Source organism: Globicephala melas, chromosome X (assembly GCF_963455315.2).
Source record: "Globicephala melas chromosome X, mGloMel1.2, whole genome shotgun sequence".
NCBI classification, from domain to species: Eukaryota; Metazoa; Chordata; class Mammalia; order Artiodactyla; family Delphinidae; genus Globicephala; species Globicephala melas.
This window is the reverse complement of record NC_083335.1, coordinates 35,894,389-35,914,729: the sequence shown is the minus strand read 5'-3', so window position 1 is coordinate 35,914,729 and position 20,341 is coordinate 35,894,389. Positions and strand designations below refer to the sequence as shown.

The 20,341-nt window shown below is 35.5% G+C and overlaps 1 protein-coding gene across 2 annotated transcripts in view; it reads left to right on the top strand.

Moving 5' to 3' along the window:
* COL4A5 (collagen type IV alpha 5 chain) overlaps positions 1–20,341 on the top strand; it is a 217,326-nt gene that overhangs the window by 118,631 nt on the left and 78,354 nt on the right. For both annotated transcript variants that reach the window (XM_030835774.2, XM_060291930.1), the window contains exons 10-21: positions 998–1,060; positions 2,673–2,708; positions 2,800–2,841; positions 3,001–3,093; positions 4,721–4,774; positions 4,871–4,927; positions 5,218–5,262; positions 6,821–6,874; positions 8,442–8,483; positions 10,504–10,636; positions 17,429–17,602; positions 17,945–18,028. In XM_030835774.2, coding sequence (XP_030691634.1) covers positions 998–1,060; positions 2,673–2,708; positions 2,800–2,841; positions 3,001–3,093; positions 4,721–4,774; positions 4,871–4,927; positions 5,218–5,262; positions 6,821–6,874; positions 8,442–8,483; positions 10,504–10,636; positions 17,429–17,602; positions 17,945–18,028 — 877 coding nt within the window. The remainder of the gene's footprint in view (positions 1–997; positions 1,061–2,672; positions 2,709–2,799; positions 2,842–3,000; positions 3,094–4,720; positions 4,775–4,870; positions 4,928–5,217; positions 5,263–6,820; positions 6,875–8,441; positions 8,484–10,503; positions 10,637–17,428; positions 17,603–17,944; positions 18,029–20,341) is intronic.

The following is a 20,341-nucleotide window of genomic DNA, read 5'->3' as shown; positions in this document are numbered from 1 at the left end:
TATTTGAAAATATCAGAATACATGCAAAATATATGTAGGTTATGAAGCATAACAACCAAATGAACACTTATGAACCCAACACAGTGTTTAAGGACTAGAACATTACAAATAATTTTGAATCAACCTGTGGTTTCCTTGGCAGCCACATCCTTCTGCATTCTCCTAAGATGTGACTACCATCCTGGGTGTTCCATTGCTTCTTAAAAATAGTTTTATTATATATACATATATCTTTAAACAAGAGTATTTAGCTTTTGAAATAATACAAAATTTATGTGTAGTTTTCTCCAACTTTTTCTATTTGATATGTTAAGATTCATCCATATTATTGTATGTGACTGTAGTTCATTCAGTTTCACTTCCGTATAACAGTCCTCGTTTGAATATACTAGAATTTGTTTCTCTGATCTCCTATTGTTGGATATTTGGGTTGTTTTGAGATTTTTTTAAATTACAGAATAATCCAGGATTTATACCTAGATATAAAATTACTAGATTTCAGGGCAGTCAAAATTTCAACTCCTTAAATGCCAAATTGTGTTCCAAAACAGTTATATCATTCCCTTACCTTTTGTCCCAGTTATTCTCACTTCCTTCTTTGTCTTTAATCTTATTTATTTTTATTTTAAAATTAGAGAAGCCACCTTGAATCTAGTAGCCTTTCCCTTCCCATTTCTAGCATAAAAGCCCCACTAAATGCCCATCGTTATTGCTTTATATTTTAAAACTTCCTTACTATGTGTTTGTCCCACATTTGTTATGTACCACTGTAAAACGTAAGTTTTCTAATGCACCCATTTTGTTTAGTTGAATTTCTTTATAGTTATTTAATGCTTTTATTCTTCTACATTTTAAAATTCTGCTTATAACACTTCAGAATTATAGAAATGTACAACAGAATTCTGGCAACTGAAGTTAGAATTTCATCCATTTAGTTCTTTATACAATACAGTGAGACTTTTTTTTCTCATCCTTTTCTTTACTTCTTTTGTAACAGGGCCCAGCTGGTCCCACTGGTATACCAGGGCCAATTGGTCCCCTAGGACCACCAGGTTTGATGGTAAGGTTGCTTCTGTAATTTCATTTCTCCTTTTCTTTTGATTTCTTTCACAAATATTATTTGTATTACTTGAAAGTATAATGTATTTATAGTGTTCATGATCGATAGTTTTCTTATTTATGGGAGACTTTACAGTGTTATGGCGAACAATATATATGCTAAGTAATAGCTCCATTTTATAGATGGAAAAAATGAAGTACACAAAAGGAAAGATTTAAAATATTTTGTCAGTTCTGGCCATCTTATGAAGTCTTCTAAGGCAGTTCTTCAGTCACTTGATGAAATATGTTTCTTCAAGCTGTGGTTTGCTGTTAAAGAGGTATTCACAAAACAGGTATTCACAAAACAAATGGCTCTCATTTCTTAAGGACCTGTAACAAAACAGTAGGATTGGTGAGGGTAGTGAATCACTGTGCAATGGGATAAGGATTGGTATTCCCCAGGAAAGAAGCAAAAACTTATAAAGACCCTGAATGTGCAACCAGTTCTCTTACTTTACTACCTGTATGGTCACTTACATTTTCTACTCTAATAAATTGTAAGTACTTTTACCCCTGAAATACTTAGATTTCATTCAAGTCATGTTTTAGACTTAGAGCTCTGCTGTTGCCCTCTTAAAAGGGCAAGAAAATTGTACTTCAGTCAAAGTAATTTCTCATATGCCACTCTATCGCTCATCTACCATATATTTAAGTGACAGTTTTCATTATACCTTTATAGAGTGTACATTTTTGCTTGTGACAATTGGTCCTCTATTCATGAATGAAGGAAATAATGTTCGATAAATACTAGAAGATCTATCAGAAAAAGATTGTGATTTTGTCTTTTTTATAAATCTTTGGGAGAGGATTAGAAAACCTCTGAGTTTAGTTTGTTTTAGTTGTAGGTGTCTTGCAAAACATGAGATTCTGGACCATGGCACTTTTTCCTAACTCTGTTATTTACAACCTTGGCCTACCCTAGGTGTATTGTTACACCTTGAATTTCGTTAACTCTTGTGACCACATAACAGATTCACTCTGTGCTTCTTAATGTCCCTGCAATTAACCCTGATTCAACAGATGAAGCAAAGTCTTAGAAATGCCACCAAGGTACAATATGTAAATAAATAGGTCAGCTGACATCAAGAAGTGATATACTTGGGCAGACAAATGCCAATTTAACTTTTCAAACCTTGAAACATTCTCAAATATACAAAGATTATATAAAATAAAACTGGACTAAAAAAGTAAACACATGCTTTTTAGAACTAGACAGTTAATTGTCTTATGGTACCTAAATTTAACCTATAATTCTGATACGATAAATTTGATGTTTGTTGAGATTAATTTTTGTATTGATTTTTGGCACGAGTGTTACTCCTCTGCCTCTGCCCATCCTTGCATTTCTTCCCCCGCCCACGTGTAGCCTGTCATGAGAAGTCTCCACAATTATCTAGTTTCTTTAGATCAATTTAAATGTGTGTCTCTGACTAGAAAGCAATGAGAAAAAACCCCAGGAAATATTATTTTGAAGGGCTTTTTCAGTCCTCACTTTTTATGAAACCAAATAATTTTTTAATATACTCATTAATATAACACTTTTTTCCCTTTTCTGTGTCTTTTATTCTTAGGGCCCTCCTGGCCCACCAGGACTTCCAGGACCAAAGGTAGTTTTCTTTTTTTTTTTACATCTTTTATTTGGTGTGGATTATTTTTGTTATTGTCAATGAGGTTTTAAATTGAAATCTTTCTCTTCAGGGGAATATGGGCTTAAATTTCCAGGGACCCAAGGGTGAGAAGGTGAGTAAAGAAGAAAGTTGCTTATTTAGCCCTCAGTTTTTTCCTGTCATAGTCATTTGAACTTGTGGTTTTGCTTCCTGCAACTGTCTTAGCTTACATGTTATATTATTGTCTGTTTAAACTATGAAATATCACTTTCTTATTTTATCTTGAAAACAGGGTGAGCAAGGTCTTCAGGGCCCCCCTGGGCCACCTGGGCAGATCAGTGAACAGAAAAGACCAATTGATGTAGAGTTTCAGAAAGGAGATCAGGTGAGTATGTAGGGAGGAAATCAATGAATATCTTGCTATGAAAGTAGCATTGCATTAAAATGCATTACAAGCTGGAATAAGGTTATATGTGAAAGGCCTTTTAAAATAACAAGGATTTGAGATAATTAAAATTTTAAAGTAGCTTGATTGAGATATACTTTATATACCATACAATTCACCCATTTAAAGGGCACAATTACATATTTTTTTAGTATATTCACAGGGTGGTGAAACCGCCACTACAATTTAAGTTTAGAACATTCTCATGAGGCCCCTCCAGCAAAACCCCATACCAGTTAGTTATGACTCCCCATTTCTCCCCAAACTCTTGAACCCTGGGCAACCACCAATCTAATTTTTGGCTCTGTAGATTTGCTTATTTTGGACATTTTGTATAAATGGAATCATACAATATACGGTCTTCTCTGTCTGGTTTCTTTTACTTATTATAATGTTTTCAAGTTCATCCATGTTGTAGCATGTATTGGTACTTTGTTCATTTTTATGGCTGAATAATATTCCTATGTGTGTATATTCCACATTTTATTTATTAATTCAACGGTTGATGGGCACTTGGATTTTTCTCCATTTTTGGCTATTATGAATAATACCTTCATATACAAAATCAAGTCATGGTAAGATAGATTGTCATTGTTTTAGATGACTCTACATTTCACTGATATGCGGGGAGAAAGATGGTATTACTCTATAAAATCTTGTCGTTTTTAGAAATAATTTTCTGATACATTGCTTCTACTAGAGTAGATGAGGGGATCAAACACATCTTTTATAGAATAGTGGCTCACCCTTCAACAGAGTGTGTGCATTGTTGTTTCACTTAAATGCTAATAAGAAAGTTAAGAATAAAGGACAAATTATACTGAAACTCTACCATCAATATGTATTGGGCCATTTAAATCTCTGCCAAAATGGATGTGTGTTATATAGCTCCCAAATCTCCAAGTTTTAGGTACCCTTGCTTTTTATAAAATATTTTATAAGAATAAAAAATCATTAATACTTTTGGGACTTCCCTGGTGATGCAGTGGTTAAGAATCCACCTGCCAATGCAGGGGACAGGGGTTCAAGCCCTGGTACGGAAAGGTCCCACATGCCATGGAGCGACTAAGCCCGGGTGGCACAACTACTGAGCCTGCGCTCTAGAGCCCGCGAGCCACAACTGAGTCTGCGTGCCACAATTACTGAAGCCCGCGCATCTAGAACCTGTGCTTCACAACAAGAGAAGCCACCGCAATGAGAAGCCCTAGCACCGCAACGAAGAGTAGCCCCCGCTCGCCGCAACTGGAGAAAGCCTGCGTGCAGCAACAAAGACCCAACACAACCCAAATTAAAATAAATAAATAAACTAAAAAAAAATCATTAATACTTTAATTTGAAGTGTTTTCTTGCTATTTACCTCAAAACTTGGCTTGTCCTAAAAATTAGCTGAAATGAGCAAAGATGGCTCTAGATTTTTTGCCTAGTAGATTTCAACTTTGAATTTGAAACATCTTATTATCTTTGGTTATATTACATGAGTTTATAGTTCAGCTTGTTAAAAGTGTTCCTAGCTAGCTCTAGTGCTAACTGTATTTATATTGCTTTCCTTCTCCCTACTACTGCATAGGGACTTCCTGGTGACCAAGGGCCTCCTGGACCTCCAGGGATACGTGGTCCTCCAGTAAGTAACCTAAAATTCTTTAGCATCATTTAATGTAAATTGATATTGACACATAGTACTCCATGAACCAATGTAAAATTACTTTTGTGTGTACAGGGTCCTCCAGGTGGTGTGAAAGGTGAGAAGGGTGAGCAAGGAGAGCCTGGCAAAAGAGTAAGTGTTACGGCTACTAATACTCTTTGCAAAAAATTTTAAATGTGTCTATGTGTGTGTGTGCGCCTGCCGGTGCACATGCACATGTGTGTCATTTTCTTTTTTTCCTCTTAAATCCTGCTTTCATTGCCTCAAAATGTCATGACTGACATATTCATTTATTTATTATAACACTGAAGTCCGAAAAGTCTACTTAAGAGAGTCCCACGCAGGAAAAAGCTTGTTATATTCTTTAACCTTATATTTCCAAATAACAAATATATATTCTTACATTTCCTTGAATCCTATAGGGTAAACCGGGCAAAGATGGAGAGAATGGCCAACCAGGAATTCCAGTGAGTATTTAAAGTCTATCCCTTCCCTCAAAAAAAAAATGGCAACATTTGTACATGTTGGTAAAGAAGCAGGATAGCAAAGAAGCTTGGCTTTGGAAGTAGTATAAATGAATGGAAATTTTGCTTTCTTTCTTTTCTGAATGTGAATTTGAAATTTCTCTGTTTTTCAAGACAGATTTTTGTCAGGTTTACTGAGATATAATTTGTATACAGTAAAATGAACCATTTTTAGTGTACAGTTCTGTGTATTTTGCTAAACACGTACAGTTGTGTAACGATCTCCATAATAAAAAATAGTTCCGTCCCCTCAAAAGTTCCCTCACGATCCTTTGTAGCTATTCCCTACCCTTCCCCAAAGCCCCTGGAAACAACTGATCTGTTCTCCATCCCTATAATGCTGCCTATTCCAGAGTGGCATATAAATGGAGTCATATTGTGTATAGCTTTTTGAATCAGAATTCTTTCATATAGCATAACGCACTGTACTGTATATCAGTAATTCATTAACTTTTAATTGCTGACCATTATGTGGTTATATGGATGTACCAAGGTTTGTTTATGCATTTACCCATTGAAGGATATTTTGGTTGTTTCCGGTTTGGGCCATCAGGAATAAACTGCTAAAAACATTCCCATACTATTTTTTGTGTGAATGCAAGTTTTTTCAGTAAAAGTTTTGACATATAATTCTAATTGCTACCAAAAAAAGAGGAAAATAAAATATGCAAGTCCAGGAACACTACTTCAGGCAGCCTCAGTTTCAAGAGTATCCACCATAGATGTTAAAAGAGGTTTTCCAGGACAGATAGAAAATTTGATGAAATTTGGAGACTATTCTGAAGGAAAGGGAGCATTCTTAACAAGACTGGAAGTTATAAAGTCAGATAAATTGATTTCCAGATGATTTTCCTAAACAGGCAGTCCTCAGCTTATAAACTCTAGATTCACCAATGGCTTAAACATATAAAATGGCATAAGGTGGGGTTAAATTCAGGGCCCCAGTTACTGGCTTCCTTTGGAAAAGTGATTTAGGCAGCCATGATGTTCAGCAATTCCCTCTGATTGTTTTTGACTGATATCCCCAGGGAAAACGCTTTTCTCTGTTTGCACTGGGAGAACTAAAATTAGGTCAAATAAACATAGCCATGCAAGTGGGATCTTTTTGGGAACCACCAGACAGGTCAAAAATGACAATTCTCTGGGAATGGGGCTTTGAAGAAGCTTCAACCTGGTTCTTTCCCTTCCAGTTGCTGCTGTGCTGCTGGTTTTTACCTTGATTGTGAGCTGTTGGTTTTCAAGGCTACTGCGGAGCTGAGGAAGTGTGATGGGAATAGAACCACAAACCTCTGTGTTCTCACCAAGATTCAATCTTTTATTTTTTTTCAAGAAACACTTCCTGGATTGCTGCAAGCCTTTGGTTAATTTCTAGAGTTCTAAAAAGGTTGACTCTGACCATTTTTGCAAGTGTCCTTGTTGCTTTCATGGAGGAGAGGATTTTTGGAGGTCCTAATTACTCCACCATTTTTGCTGATGTCACTCTGTCTTCCATGTTTTAAAGGGTTTGCCTGGTGATCCTGGTTACCCTGGTGAACCAGGAAGGGATGGAGAAAAGGTAAGAATTTTAACACTTTGAAGTGACTGGTTTTATTCCAGTTAGTACACTCCTTTTCTTGCCCAAGTTTGAGTTATAAATGAAAAAATTCTAAATAACTAGCTTTTGTATTCAAAACATACCTTCTTTATCCATCTTTTGGTGTTGCTCCCTTTTCTGTTATACCAGTTCCTCTAAATTTTCACTCACTATCCTAAATCACAGTCCATGTGATAGAAATACATGGAGAAATGTTTAACTTTAGCATTTCCATTGTTAAAAGTTGATGCCTTTGCTTTGAGCATGTATCGGCAAAACTTTTGTTCTCCAGAAAGAGGATTCAGCACTATTTTAGTCAGGTCCTCATACTAAAAAGGCTTATATAGTTGTGAATTTAGAATGTTGCCACTAAACATTTCCATTCTCTATGCAGTTATTGTCTGGAAGTCTGTGGCTAATTCTTTGTTGTTTTTTTCATTTGGCTATGCAGCCTGACTGAAGTCATTTATTTAGCAGCCTATTTTAAAAGTGACTTTGAAAGAATGTATGAAGCACACAGTTCTCCTATTTATAGCAAATCACAAAATATCCAGTTTTCCAATCTCTCTGGTCTTTAATTGCTTTCTATGAAAACCAAAACTGAAAAGCTTTGTTCTGCAGGCAAGGAGGGAAAGGTGTTACAAACTTGAACGTACCCAGAGGGCACACGTTTTAATGGTGGTTTATCTCTAAACTAGATCCAAGTTCTAGCTTGGCTTTAGAGGCACAGCTAGAATAAAGGAAGATAATAAATACTCAGAGAATAGAATTTTGTTTTTCTAGTGTAAGTAAAGTTATAGGATAGAGTATCTTCTTAAACTAAAAGGAGTTTATAGATAGATGAAAGGTTCCTATGAGCAAGTCTAGAATGAGAACAGAGGTGTGAGAGAGATACCTATTCTTGGGTCTTGGCCAGTAGAGTAACAGTTGAATACTGTGTTCTTCAGCTGTTGTAGCTACTGGTTAAGGGTAAACAGTTTTGTCTGAATTTGTCTTTCATTAGATTCTAAGAGCAAAGTCACAAAAGTAATCATGATTTATTAACTGTTCCTGATAATAGTTAAGTCCATCATCTCTAAAATATCTGTCACTGATGGAAATGACACTAAATTTATGCCGTTGACACGTTTTTTGAAAAGGAACATGGCTAAATGTAAAAAACAAAAATGTAATGATTATAGCTGATTCTAGTGCTACAAGTTTGTAAATCAGCATCTTCTTTATAGAGTATTTATAGTTTGCTGGAAAATAGGAATTTTAAAATCAAAGGATGTTACAGCTAGACATACCTTAGAAGTCTGGTCTATATATAAGGCAGAAAAGTTAATTGATTTAGTCAGCATCATAGAGCTTGTAAATCTGAGACAACATCACAGGTCTTCCTAGGCTTAGCTAAGTACTGTTTCATTACCTCATTTTGTATTTCTCTTTGAGATATTTTATTATGGATTTCTGGGTCTTTATGAAACATAGTTATCTGTTATATCTTTGAGAAAATTGATGTTTTCATGTGATTTTTACTAACCTGTTTTACAATTGTATTGAACAGGGCCAAAAAGGTGACATTGGCCCAACTGGGCCTCCTGGACTTGTAAGTTTTTTGTTTCAATTTTTATTTATTAAATTTATTAGTGCATTTTAATTTTCATGTTTTAATTATATACTCCATAACTTTTCCTCATAGAACACAAAATTCCAAGATCAACTTTTCCTGGCTTAAAAGTCTTTACATCCGAAACTTCAGTGATGTTGACCTCAAAGTCTTTGTATTGTTCTGCCTGTATATTAGTTCTCCATAATAAAGGTCCAAAATTACGGCATTAGGTTGTTTTGCATCATGATTGCCAAATCATTTCTCAAGTAACCAGCAGGTGGTGCAAGTGTTGCTTACAAAGTTTCAAAAAAAGAAAGTGTTGAGGAACTAGGGGATTGGTCCTTTCCCCTGCAGAGCTCAGGGGAAAGATGGATTTGGTCTTAATAGGTTTTCTCAATTTGTAATTGTCTGATTCACACCTCTTTCTTCCCTGAGTGTGTGCTTTCTAGGAGCTCTTAATCAGAAATGTAGGAAACTGCTCTGTAAAAGAATACTTGAGGGGTTTACAAATCTTCTGTCATGTTTGCATTCACCATGAAATTCTAGTCAAATATATTTTCATTCTTATTAAGAATAAAATGACACTGTTGCAGTTGACATATTGGTTTTACTATCATTGAAATTTGCTAAGACTCTTGACTTTAGGCTGCACTGAAGCTGCAAAGGGTCAAGTGCCTATAAAACATTCAGACATTTGAATAACATTAATTATTTTTGTCCATAGTGAGTATCAGATATTGATACTTGGTACTTTACCAAATCTAATGAGGAGGTACTTAAAGAAGATCTTAGACAATTTTTATTCACTTGCATTTTAAAATCAGAGTTTTACTTCTCTAAGAAGCAATTTCTCTGAAAAATGAAATAAAATTTTGATGAACATCAGAAGAAATGGAAATTTTGAGAGTGCAATCCAATCCAACAGCTCACTTCCCCTTTTGAACTACTATCCCAATTCTAGGTCCCACAAATTTCAGTTCCATTTGTCTGAATATTTCTTATATCTAAAAGAGCCAGGATAAATATCTCACTTTGCCAGTAGGTGATGATTTCTGTCTCAAACTGATAGTTTCTTAAATGTAAAGCTTACTTTACCTTTATAGCTCTATGAAGTTAATTTATTTATATTTAGATTATTTAATGTAAAATTATTTAGGCATAAGGGTCTAAGAAGATAGAAAGGGAATGACCAGCTAGTTGATTTTAATTAATAAAGCCTTCCTGGTAGAGATGTGTTTTCTTTTTTTTTTCTTTTTTTTTTTTTTAAGAAGAAGAAATAAATATGGGTTGACAAAGAGAAAGATTGGGGGAAGGCATTATAGATGTTTAGAATGGCATATTCAAAGGCAAAAGCAGGAATCTGCAAGATGCATGAAGTGGTTATAATCAGATCTCACTCTCCTAAAAGGTCATTCAGGACGTGAAACAGGTGAGAGAGGTATTGGGAGTGAGAAGTAACTTGACAGAGTCCAGGGTTAAAAGTGACATCAGATATAGTAAGAAGTAGTGAACAATTTTGAATCCTTTAACAGGATAAGTAACACAGAAAAATTGGTTCTTGAGGAAGTGTGTCCAAGTAGTAGATTTGGATTAAATGGGACAAGCTCAGAGTTGCTTCTGTTAGTCCAAGTGTAAGGTAAGGATAGAAGCTGTTGCAACAAGAAAGAAGGGGACACGTTGGAGAGACATTTTTAGTAAAGAATGATCAGGCTTCGGTGATTGGAATGAATCGAATGTGAACTATAAGATAAGAGACATCAAACATAATTCTAGCTCTGTAAGTCTGGGGCTCAGGAGAGTGGTAATATTAGTACTGGCATTGAACATTTTCTAATCTGTTGAAGCATAGAAGTAATATAGAATATGACTCACAATCTTCGTAAGTAGTCTTGATGATTTTGCATCTGAACACTTTGTGACAATGATACACTGTAATCATATATAGCTGCTAGGTTATTTTCAGAAGAACAAGTCTCTTCCTCTTTGAATTCCTTTATTTTTTTCTTTCATAATAAAGGTGATTCCTAGGCCTGGAACTGGTGTAACTGTAGGAGAAAAAGGAAACATTGGGTTACCTGGCTTGCCTGGAGAAAAAGGAGAGCGAGGATTTCCTGGAATACAGGGTCCACCTGGCCTTCCTGGACCTCCAGGTAAAAGAGACTGTGCTGTACTTAATAGCCCTGAATTTATAGTATCTTTACTAATCCAAGTATACAGTATTATCATACTAGTTCCAGGGTGAGCATGGCAAGGAAGACAGAGGTATTTTTTAATTGACAGAAACTTCTCAACTCTTACTATAGCTTTTCTTACCTGTTTTCTTACCAAGTTTCTTACCTGTACTTTAAAAAAAAAAAGAAAAAAGCAAAGTTACTTGAATAGTGTCCTTTTACCCTAAAAAAATACCATTTCTACCTTTTGTTATTAACAAATTACACCAAACAGTACTATGATCCAAAAATTAATCATTATACCTTTCATGCTGTTATGAAAGGGAACATTGTGCTAATAATGCCTAGTTATATAAGATTTACTGTATTTTTATATAGGAAATAGCACTATCCACTTAGAATTCCAGAAACATCTACTTAGAAATCCCCATGGTGATTTTGCTGTGCAGTCAAATCTTGGAGCTCAATACTGAGTTTTGTATCATTCCTTTGTTGAAGATACACAGTATAGTAGAGCATTTCTAATTTGGCCACAAACTGAGCAGTACCCTTGCTTAGCATGTTTATTTGGATGTTCTGTGAAATGAGGTGATAGTAAGGATTTATGTAATATTTGAAAAAAACATCTACAGTATCTGTCACACATACATGTATAATAAATTATGGTTACTTTTCCTTCAAAAATATTTGGCTAATGAAATATTACCATGATGAGATGAGTGACACTCAGTGTTCCTCCCAAGGAGAAAGAGAATAAATTGTGGGTCCCATTTCGCTCTAAGTATGCACTTTGGATTTCGAACTTCAAGGTAATGGACTAAACACATACTGTGTCTGGAAAATTGAGATAAGGAATTCTCCAAGGATGTAGCAGAAAAGTTAAAGTGTTAGATAGTATGAAATAAAATTTAAGACGCACAAAGGATAAACCTAGAAGTCCCAAAATCCAGCATGAAGGAGTTCAAGGAGAGAATAGGACAAGAAGCAATATTTGAAAAATTAATGGCTGAGAACTTCTTTCTATTAAAAAATGATTCCCTGTGAAAAGGCTTATGAATTACGAAGCAAAAGTAAAATAATAATACAAAAATACGTAACTAGACAAATTTTAGGGACATTTTAGAATTTAAGGGTAAAAAGAAATTCTTAAAAACTGAGAGCAAAGGCAGATCACCTACAAAACAGTGAGAATAAGAGGAGGATAATGGAACACATTTTCAAAGTAATAAGGAAAAATAACTATGAATTTGAGATTCTATATTACATCAAACTATCATCCTAGTGTGAAGATGGGATGCTTAGAAAGTTTACTACCTCCAGATCTTCTCTGAAATAGTTACTGGAGGTTTTACTTCAAGAAGAAGATAATGAATTCAGGATGAAGTTGGCGGTGGGGGTGGGTAAGATATAAGAACCAGTGGTTAGGAAAGATATTGATAAAGTATTTTAAGTCTAAATAAGTATGGATCATAAAAAATAACAGAAGTATTTTAAGTGACAATATGGAAGTATAATTGTACACATGACTAACACAGGATATGGACGTACAGCGAGAATGGGGAAGTGAATGATAAGGTTTTTTGTCTTGTTAGAGGGAGAGAATATAAATATTATTAACTCTCTAAGTTTTTCGAAAAATATAAGTTTTAGTACATAGGTTAAACATTTTAATAGTAACCACTAGGAAAGAATAGAAATAATATACATTACTTACTTGTTGAGGAAAGAAGATGACCAAAAAGCTGGATCTATGTCACACAAATTAGGATTGGGACAAAACAGACACAGATAAACCTGAATAAATAGAAAAAAAATAAATAAAATGACAAGAAGAAGTTAAAAATAAATCAGCAACTCCAATAAATGTGAAAGGACTAAACACTGATTAGTAGACAAAAACTAAAATAAAATCAGAATAAAAATATCTGTATGCTGTGCACAGTAGACATATCTAAAGTAAAACAGCATAGAAATTTTGAAAATAAAGCAATGGGAAGATATTAAGCAAATGCTACCAAAGGAAAGCTGGTTTAGCAATTCTAATACAGTGTGAAATAGAATTCAATGAAAAAATGCATTAAAAAACAGATATTTCACGTGATTAAATAGACAACTTATACCACAGTGATATAAAGGTCACTAAACTTATGCATCTAAAAATATAGCTTTGAATATGTAAAATGAAAACTGATAAACTACAAGGGATAATTTGGCAACTCCCCAATATATCAAGTAAGTGAAAAATAAAAAGGATATAAATGATTTGAGCAACACAATTAAGCTGTATTTATGGGGGAGAGAGAAAAACTGTGTGCAGCAGAGAATGTACATTCTTTTCAAACACACATGAAGCATTTATAGAAATTGACTCTATTAGACCAGAAAAAATCTTGTAAAATTATATGCGGGCCATGCTCTGTGACCACAGTGAAATGAAGTCAGAAATTAACAACAAAAAGCACCAAATATTTGTATATTAAAGTGCATATTTCTAAATAACTCTAGAGGTAAAGAGAATACAGAAATGGAGATGATGAACTACTAAATGCTAAATAAACAACCCGTATCAAAACTCATGGTACCCTTAATTTATCACAAAATTAGAGATACTGAAAATAAATGAGCTAAGTTGGAAAAATAATAAGAAATAAAACAAGCACATGCCATTTGCAGCAACATGCGTGGACCTAGAGATTGTCATACTGAGTGAAATAAGTCAGACAGAGGAAGACAAATATCATATGATAGCGCTTATATGTGGAATCTAAAACAGGCTACCAATGAACTTATCTACAAAACAGAAATAGAGTTACAGATGTAGAAAACAAACTTATGGTTATCAGGGGGCAAAGGCGGGGAGGGATAAATTGGGAGATTGGGATTGACATATACACACTACTATATACAAAATAGATGACTAACAAGTACCTACAGTATAGCACAGGGAACAGTACTCTGTAATGGCCTATATGGGAAAAGAATCTAAAAAAGAGTGGATATATGTATATGTATAACTGATTCACTTCGCTGTACATCTGAAACTAACACAACATTGTAACGCAACTATACTCCAATACAAATTTTAAAAAAAAGCACAAGCAAAATAGATGGAAAAACTTGAGAAAGGTAAAAATAAAATATGGTCAAGATAAAGGGAAGAGAAGGCACAAATAAAATCAGTAAAGCAAAAAGATTATTACCATAACTACAATTAAAATTTTTAGATTACAAGATAACTCTAAAACTATGTCAATATATTTTAAATTCTAGGTGAAATATACATTCCTCATGAAACAGAAAACATAAAGTAATAAAATTTTCCCGAGAAAGTAGGACACCTAAGTAGATCAATTACCATAGAAGATTTTGAAACGTTAATGGTCTCCATGAAAAAGCATGGGTTTTGTGGGTGGTTTTATAGAGTTTTATGGATGAAATCTACCAGGTTCTTGAGCAGGTGATTCTCATAGTTTATAAACTGTTTCAGAACATTTTTTTAAAAAGGAAATTCAGTTTAGCAGTATCAATACCAAACCACCAAGGAGATACACTGGAAATAACTATAGTTCAATATCACTTATGAATGTGGAAGTAACAATCTTAAATAAAATATTATCAAATCAATCCAGAAGTATATTAAACAATATGATATTATGACCAAATAGATTTTACCCTAAGATTGCAAGGATGGTTCAACATCACTGTCATTGACCACACTGACGTATTAAAAGAGAATAGGCCAATAGATGCAAAGAAAACAGTAAAATTCAATACATATTCATTTTTAAAAGGAAAAAAAATCCTTAAACTAAGATTAGGGACTTCCCTGGTGATGCAGTGGTTAAGAATCCGCCTGCCAATGCAGGGGACATGGGTTGGAACCCTGGTCCAGGAAGATCCCACATGCCATGGAGCAGCTAAGCCCATGCGCCACAAGTCCTGAGCCCACGCACCTAGAGCCTGTGCTGCGCAACGAGAGAAGCCACTACAATGAGAAGCCCACGCACCACAGTGAAGAGCAGCCCCTGCTCGCCGCAACTAGAGAAAGCCCACACTCAGCAACGAAGACCCAACATAGCCATACATAAACAAATAAATAAATATATTTAAAAAAACAACTAAGATTAAAAGGGAACTGTTTTGAAGACCTAAATAGACATTTCTCCAAAGACATACAGATGGCCAAGAGGCACATGAAAAGCTGCTCAACATCGCTAATTATTAGAGAAATGCAAATCAAAACTACAATGAGGTATCACCTCACACCAGTTAGAATGGGCATCATCAGAAAATCTACAAACAACAAATGCTGGAGAGGGTGTGGAGAAAAGGGAACCTTTTTGCACTGTTGGTGGGAATGTAAATTGATACAGCCACTATGGAGAACAGTATAGAGGTTCCTTAAAAAACTAAAAATAGAATTACCATATGTCCCAGCAATCCCACTACTGGGCATATACCCAGAGAAAACCACAATTCAAAACGACACCTGCACCCCAGTGTTCATTGCAGCGCTATTTGCAATAGCCAGGTCATGGAAGCAACCTAAATGCCCATTGACAGATGAATGCATAAAGAAGATGTGGTACATATATACAATGGACTATTAGACATAAAAAGGAACGAAACTGGGTCATTTGTAGAGACGTGGATGGATCTAGAGACTGTCATACAGAGTGAAGTAAGTCAGAAAGAGAAAAACAAATATTGTGTATTAACTCATATATGTGGAACTTAGAAAAATGGTACAGATGAACTGGTTTGCAGGGCAGAAATAGAGACACAGATGTAGAGAACAAACGTATGGATATCAAGGGGGTGGGGGGGGTCGGGTGGTGGTGGTGTGATGAATTGGGAGATTGGGACTGACATATATACACTAGTATGTATAAAATGGACAACTAATAAGAACCTGCTGTATAAAAATATAAAATAAAATTCAGAAAAATAAAAAAGGAACTGTCTTGGGCTTCCCTGGTGGTACAGTAGTTAAGAATCCCCCTGCCAATGCAGGGGACACGGGTTCGAGCCCTGGTCCGGGAAGATCCCACATGCCATGGAGCAACTAAGCCTGTGCACCACAACTACTGAGGCTGCGCTCTAGCGCCCATGAGCCACAACTACTGAAGCCCGTGCGCCTAGAGCCCGTGCTCCACAACAAGAGAAGCCACCGCAATGAGAAGCCCACTCACCTTCATGAAGAGTAGCCCCCGCTCGCCGCAACTAGAGAAAGCCACACACAGCAACAAAGAACCAAAGTAGCCAAAAGTAAATAAATAAATTTATATAAATAAAAGGGAACTGTCTTAACTTGATGACAGAATATAAGACTTGATGCCTTATATTCTCTTGAAGCTATCTACTTCATACGGGAAGTACAGGACTGTTCGGGAAATGTCATACTTTCTGGTGAAACATCAGGAGCATTCGCATTAAAGTCAAAAATCAGATAAAGATATGGTCACCAGGGCTTCCCTGGTGGCGCAGTGGTTGAGAGTCCACCTGCCGATGCAGGGGACATGGGTTAGTGTCCCGATCCGGGAAGATCCCACATGCCGCAGAGCGGCTGGGCCCATGAGCCATGGCTGCTGAGCCTGTGCGTCCGGGGCCTGTGCTCCACAACGGAAGAGACCACAACAGTGAGGCCTGCGTACCACAAAAAAAAAAAAAAAAAAAAAAAAAGATATGGTCACCAATACTGTTTGATCTTATACTGAAGATCCCAGCCAGCATACTAAGTCTGGAAAAGAAAGAGGTGTATGGATAAAAAACAAAAAGCAAACCAAATTTTGGTTATTCACAGTCCATGTGATAATCTACCCATAGAGCCTAAAAGAATCAAACGACAAATTACCAGAACTTAGAATGTTTGCAAGGTAGCCAAATATGAGTTGCAAACTTAAATAACTTACCTTCCTCTAAACCAGCAATAAAATAATTAAACGTACAAGAGGACAAAATCCAGTTAACAAAAGTAACAGTCATAAATCTGATATTAGCAATCAAATTTACCCATGAATAAACCAAACAAAAGATGTGTAAGATCTCTTTCATAACTTTGTAAAATACTATTAAATAATATAAAATTAATAAATGGAAAGACATAATAATTATTACTTGATGTGAGAACTCAATATTATATACAGGCGATTCTACCAAAATTTAATCTTTAAATTCAAATTAATCTCATTCAAAATTACAATGGCTTTTTAAAATGAAACTGACAAGCTGACTCTGAAATTCACTTGGAAGAGTAAATTTGTAAGTGTAGTGAAGATGGTTTTAAAAAGAACAAAGATGGGTATATTTTCCTTACCAGTTTTGAAAACATTATAAAGCTGTAGTAATGAAAAAGTGTGTTAATGGTGCAGGAACAGATAGTGGAACAGAAGAAAGTCCAGAAACAGAGCCACGTTTACATGAGAACTTTGAGATGCCTCTTTTTTTTCCTGTAAATGGCTTCCTGGTATTTCTGAGATTAAAAAATCATAGTCAAAGGAGAGTGAGTAGAGAGTTAGTTATTAGTACATTTCCAAAAGTAATAAAGCTACTTTAAATTAGTCTTTCTTATACTCAAAGTAGTACTTACATTATTGGAACTTTCCATCTTTTCTCTAGATGTTGATTCTCATAGAAAAAACTAAGAACATAACTGGTGTTATACATTAAAGGAAGATCTTATCATTACTTAAGTCTCATTGAGACCCAAAGTAATATGTCTAAAATAAGATCATTTTGATCACTTTTAATGGGTATTTGTTTTTATCTTAGGACTTGCAGTTACAGGTCCTCCTGGGCCCCCTGGCTTTCCTGGGGAAAGGGGCCAGAAAGGGGATGAAGGTCCACCTGGAATTTCCATTCCTGGATCTCCTGGACTTGATGGACAGCCTGGGGCTCCTGGCCTTCCAGGGCCTCCTGGCCCTCCTGGCCCTCACATCCCTCCTAGTAAGCTATAGTTTTTTCCTCTTAAGTTCTATTGTTGTTTTTGTTTTGTCTTTATTTATAAGTGAATCTAGCTGAAGGTTGACATCATTCTTTGTATTTCTGATAGCTAAATATTCTTCCACTGCTTCTACTTTTGATTTTTGGTGATTCTTTGATATTTAGATTTGTTCTTCAAATTATCACTAATATTATATCTTCCTTTTGTTTATAGGTAGTTGTATTAATGCAGAGAAATAACTGAAAATAGATCTCTTTTTTTCCTAGCCTATCAGACTTTCTCTTTGTTGTCTTCTGGATATTTTACAAAAATTGGCTTGCTGTTCTTGTTTTATCTTATCTCAGGTGATGAGGTATGTGAAGCAGGCCCTCCTGGCCCTCCAGGATCTCCAGGTGATAGAGGACTCCAAGGAGAACAAGGAGTGAAAGGTTTGATTCCCATATTCCTTCATCCTTTGAAATCATCAGCAAAATCCCCTATATCCTCCATCCTACCTCAGCCACTCACTCCTATGGTCATACCCCAAGACCACACGTTACCAGTAGTGCACACTTCCATATTTTGATTTCCCGAATCTCATTTTGTGACCGCTACATCCTATCTTTCTAGCTTACTACCGCTAATAACCTGACTCCAACATTACTTCACACTCACTGAAACCTACCAACTTTGACTGTCCCTCAACCTTTTGATGTCCTTTCTGCTCTCTTAACCCAGCTTAAATTCCATAATCAATCGCATACATAAACTCTTGACACCTTTGCCCTCCTCTCCTGCCATTGTACTCACTTCAAACAAAAACACAGCCCTGGTAATTCCAAATTACCACCTCTTCTGAGCCTGTGCCTTCTCTCTTCAAACTTCTAACACCTCCTCTTCCATTCTTATTTTAGGATTGTGACTTTGCTTTCTCCTCCACTGACCAATTGAAGCAATAACAAGAGAACTTTCACAGATTGCCGCCACCACCATATTTACCCACCTATTTGCATCTTGCCCCTATATTCTGCCTTCCTGCCTATTACTGTTACTGCTCCTATCTAAAGCAGTTCTTCTGTTTGTACAATAGATTCAGTTTCCTCTTGTTCTCCCCCAAAAATTCATTCCAGAAATTCTTGTCACTCCCATATCATCAATTTTCCCCTTTTACTGGATCATTCCCAGCAGTACACAAATGTGCTTTTTTCACCCATCTAAAAATATTTTATCATAATCCCACTTCCCCTGCCTGATACTACGCCATTCCTCTGCTTCCATTTGGAGCAAAACTCTTCAAGAATTTTCTACTCACTGTCTCTAGATAACTCTACTCTCATTTTCTCTTAAACATACTCCTCAGGACTTCACTCCCCTCCCCCAACCACTCCATAGATGCTGCTTTTGTCAAAGTCATCAGCAGCCTGTTCACTGCCAATTCAAATATCAAGTCTCAGTCCATTATTTCCTTGATTTTTCCATTCTTTAACACTTTCTTCACTTGGTTTTCAGTATATTACATGCTCTGTTTTTCTTCCTACCTTCCTGGCATATCGTATATATTAGATATAGATATAGGTATAGATATGTCTCTCTCTATATACAGATATGTCTCCTCCTATATATGCTTTGTCTCTATATGTATATCTCTCCGTATGTATGTCTATCTATTACCTCCCATGTAACTACTGTCTAAATCAAAATATAGAACTTTTCCAAGACTCTAGAAGACTCTCTTGTTGTATCCTATACAGCACTCCCAAAGGTAACCACTGTTGTATCCTCAATCAAACAGTTTGCCTAACTTTGAACTTTGTATAAATGGAATCATACAGTATGGGCTCTTTTATGTCTTAATATTTTATCTGGTTTCTTTTGCTTAATATTATATCTGTGAGGTATATCCATGTTTTTGTTTGTAGCAGTATTTTTTCACTGCTCTTTGGTATTTCATTGAATGAATATTCCTATTCATATTCATCCATTCTAATGTTAATGGACATTTGGTCTGGGGCTATTATGAATAAAGCTGCTATGAACATTCATATATATATATATATATATATATATATATATATAGTAGGACATAAGCATTCATTTCTGTTGTGTAAACCTGGTAATGGAATTGCTGGATCATAAGGTAGATGTATCTTTGATTCCATAGATACCACCAAACCATTTTACAAAGAGGATTTAGTTTCCATTTTCCTCACAACTTATTGATGCTGAGCCTCTTTTCTTATAGTCTGTACATTCTTTTTGTAAAATACCTATCTTCTTCTATTTTAATTGGGTTGTTGGATATATGTATCACAAATATATTCTCCCATTCTGTGACTTGCTTTTTTACTCGCGTCTTTTCTTGAACAGAAGTTGTTAATTAAAAGAAGTCAAATGATTCATGTCCTCTTTTATGGTTAGTGCTGTTTATGTCCTGTTTTAGAAATCTTTGCTTATCCCAAGGACCTGATGATATTCCTCTATGTTTTCTTCTAAAAGCTTTATCGTTTTTGCCTTTTACATTTCAACCTTTGATCTGTCATGGGGTCATCCTTGATTCCCTTCTTCTTTTGAATTCTATATGATCCATGAGAAAACCCTATTGGCTCTACTTTCAAATATGTCCAGAATCTAACCAATTCTCATCATGTTCATTGCTGTCACTCTGGAATGAGCTACTATCTCTCCTAGATCACTTCAGCAGTAGCCACTTATGTGTTTACCCTGTTTCCATCCTTGTACTTAGATTATATTATTAACATAGC